Consider the following 1,884-nt stretch of genomic DNA (forward strand, 5'->3'; position numbering starts at 1 on the left):
ATCCGCACGGGTACGGTGTACGTGAACTGCTACGACGTGTTTGACTCGAACACTCCGTTCGGTGGCTTCAAGGACTCGGGTATCGGCCGCGAGAATGGTGAGCTGGGTCTGCGCAACTACTTGGAGCACAAGACGGTGATCATCAAGCGTCCGGAGGACTCGATGCCCTAAGCAACTTTCTCGTTGATGTTTAGTAACTGTAACGTTAACAACTTCTCCAATGCAGCATTCGCGTCGAACTTTGGCATTACTCTTTGAAGATAAGATGTCGTTGATATAGCGCGTAGGAAGAGACACGACGTCGTACAGCAGTCTGTAAGGAGTAGTACGGCTTTATAATGTTGAAAAGTATATGTATGAAGCACTAGTAGACGTAAGGTGTATCTGATTGGGTGATATTATTATATTATTGCAATGGGCGGTTAGCACTATGGAATGTAAACAGTGCCCGCCAAATCATTAAGACCCCCGATTTGGCGGGACACTTCTGACAATATCTCGGCTTCTAGCCTGAGTTGGGAGCTGCTACTTTGATATGTTCTCTCTATTAGGCTTACAGAGGTGCCACTTGTATTAACAACTTAGATTTCAATGTATCTGACAGGGCTGGTATACAAATTCAAGGTTTGGGCACCAGCGTCAAATTATTAAAACCACATCCTTTTTATGACGAAAAATAGCACTTTTATGAACAGACCATACAAACTTATATATTAAAAGAGTGATGGTCAAAATAAGCAGATGGTTGGTGGAAACGAGCGGGTAGCTAGAGGCTAATGAGGCTGTGAGCCTTTCATTTTCAGAAGGACCACGGCAAGCCCTCTCTGAAGAAGAGCACTGGTTTATCGTCGGTCTCCACGGTGGAGGCGTCTCTCTGCACGAGATCGCTAGGAAGACAGGTCGGTCCCGTACGTCCGTCCGGAACGCAGTCAAGGCGGAGTGGGGACCGAAAGAAGACAGCGGTGGAGAGCGAAGGGCTGGGCGGCAACCAGCACTGACGGAACGAGAGCTGCGGCATCTTGTGCGTGCCGCGGCGACAGGCGAGTTCTTCGCCGCGGAGCTCAAGACCAAGATCGGCATCAAGGCGTCCGTGAGGACGATCCAGCGGGTTCTGCGGCGTGTGGACCATCTGGTTTTCACCAAGATGGACCGCACGCTCCCCCTCACGACAGCGCACAAGGTTGCCCGTATGCAATGGGCGAAAGAGTGCATACTGAAGCCAGGTAAGCTTGTCATATTAAGGTTTTGCTGCTATTTCGTATTCTAACAATATTTGCTTTCTTTAGAAACTTGGATTTATACATTTTTTCAGATGAAAAGAAGTTTAATCCAGATGGTCCTGACGGAATCAAATATTACTGGCGGGGCATGCGCCAGCCAGCACAGTCTTATCTGCGTCGCCAAAATGGCGGAGAGAGCGTCATGATGTGGGGCGCTTTTAGCGCAGCAGGTAAGAGTGAGCTGGCCGTCTTGCGTGGGCGTCAGAATTCAGGTGACTATATTTACACGTTATCCGAATATCTACTTCCTTTTGCTCACGCTAACTACGGTGTTGACTTTGTATTTGAGCAATTCTTGCAGGAGATGCAACTCAACACCATGGTTTGGCCAGCTCGCTCGCCTGACTGCAACCCCATCGAGAACGTCTGGTCGGCGATGGCGGACAAATTGTACGCACATGGCCGCCAGTATCAAAACGTTGCTGATCTGGAGGCAGCAGTCATGGCCGCATGGGATTAAGTTCAGCTAGACTACTTGCTGAAGCTGATAGAGTCCATGCCTCGCCGCTGTCTAGCGGTGATCAAGAAGAAAGGAAGAAAGCTGGACTGACTAAGTACTAACTTTTAATATATAAGTTTGTATGGTCTGTTCATAAAAGTGCTA

The 1,884-nt window shown here is 48.6% G+C and overlaps 1 protein-coding gene across 1 annotated transcript in view; it reads left to right on the forward strand.

Annotated features, from left to right (window-relative positions):
- The window catches only part of PPTG_02475 (hypothetical protein), a gene marked incomplete at both ends in the record, with an annotated part of 3,934 nt that extends 2,194 nt beyond the window's left edge, over positions 1-1,740 (forward strand). Inside the window, 2 exons of the mRNA XM_008893562.1 lie at positions 804-1,223; positions 1,313-1,740. Of these exons, the coding sequence (XP_008891810.1) occupies positions 804-1,223; positions 1,313-1,740 (848 nt within the window). The remainder of the gene's footprint in view (positions 1-803; positions 1,224-1,312) is intronic.
- Positions 1,741-1,884: the final 144 nt, after the last annotated feature.

This window comes from Phytophthora parasitica (assembly GCF_000247585.1).
Source record: "Phytophthora parasitica INRA-310 unplaced genomic scaffold supercont2.2, whole genome shotgun sequence".
In the NCBI taxonomy this organism is placed as follows: domain Eukaryota; phylum Oomycota; class Peronosporomycetes; order Peronosporales; family Peronosporaceae; genus Phytophthora; species Phytophthora nicotianae.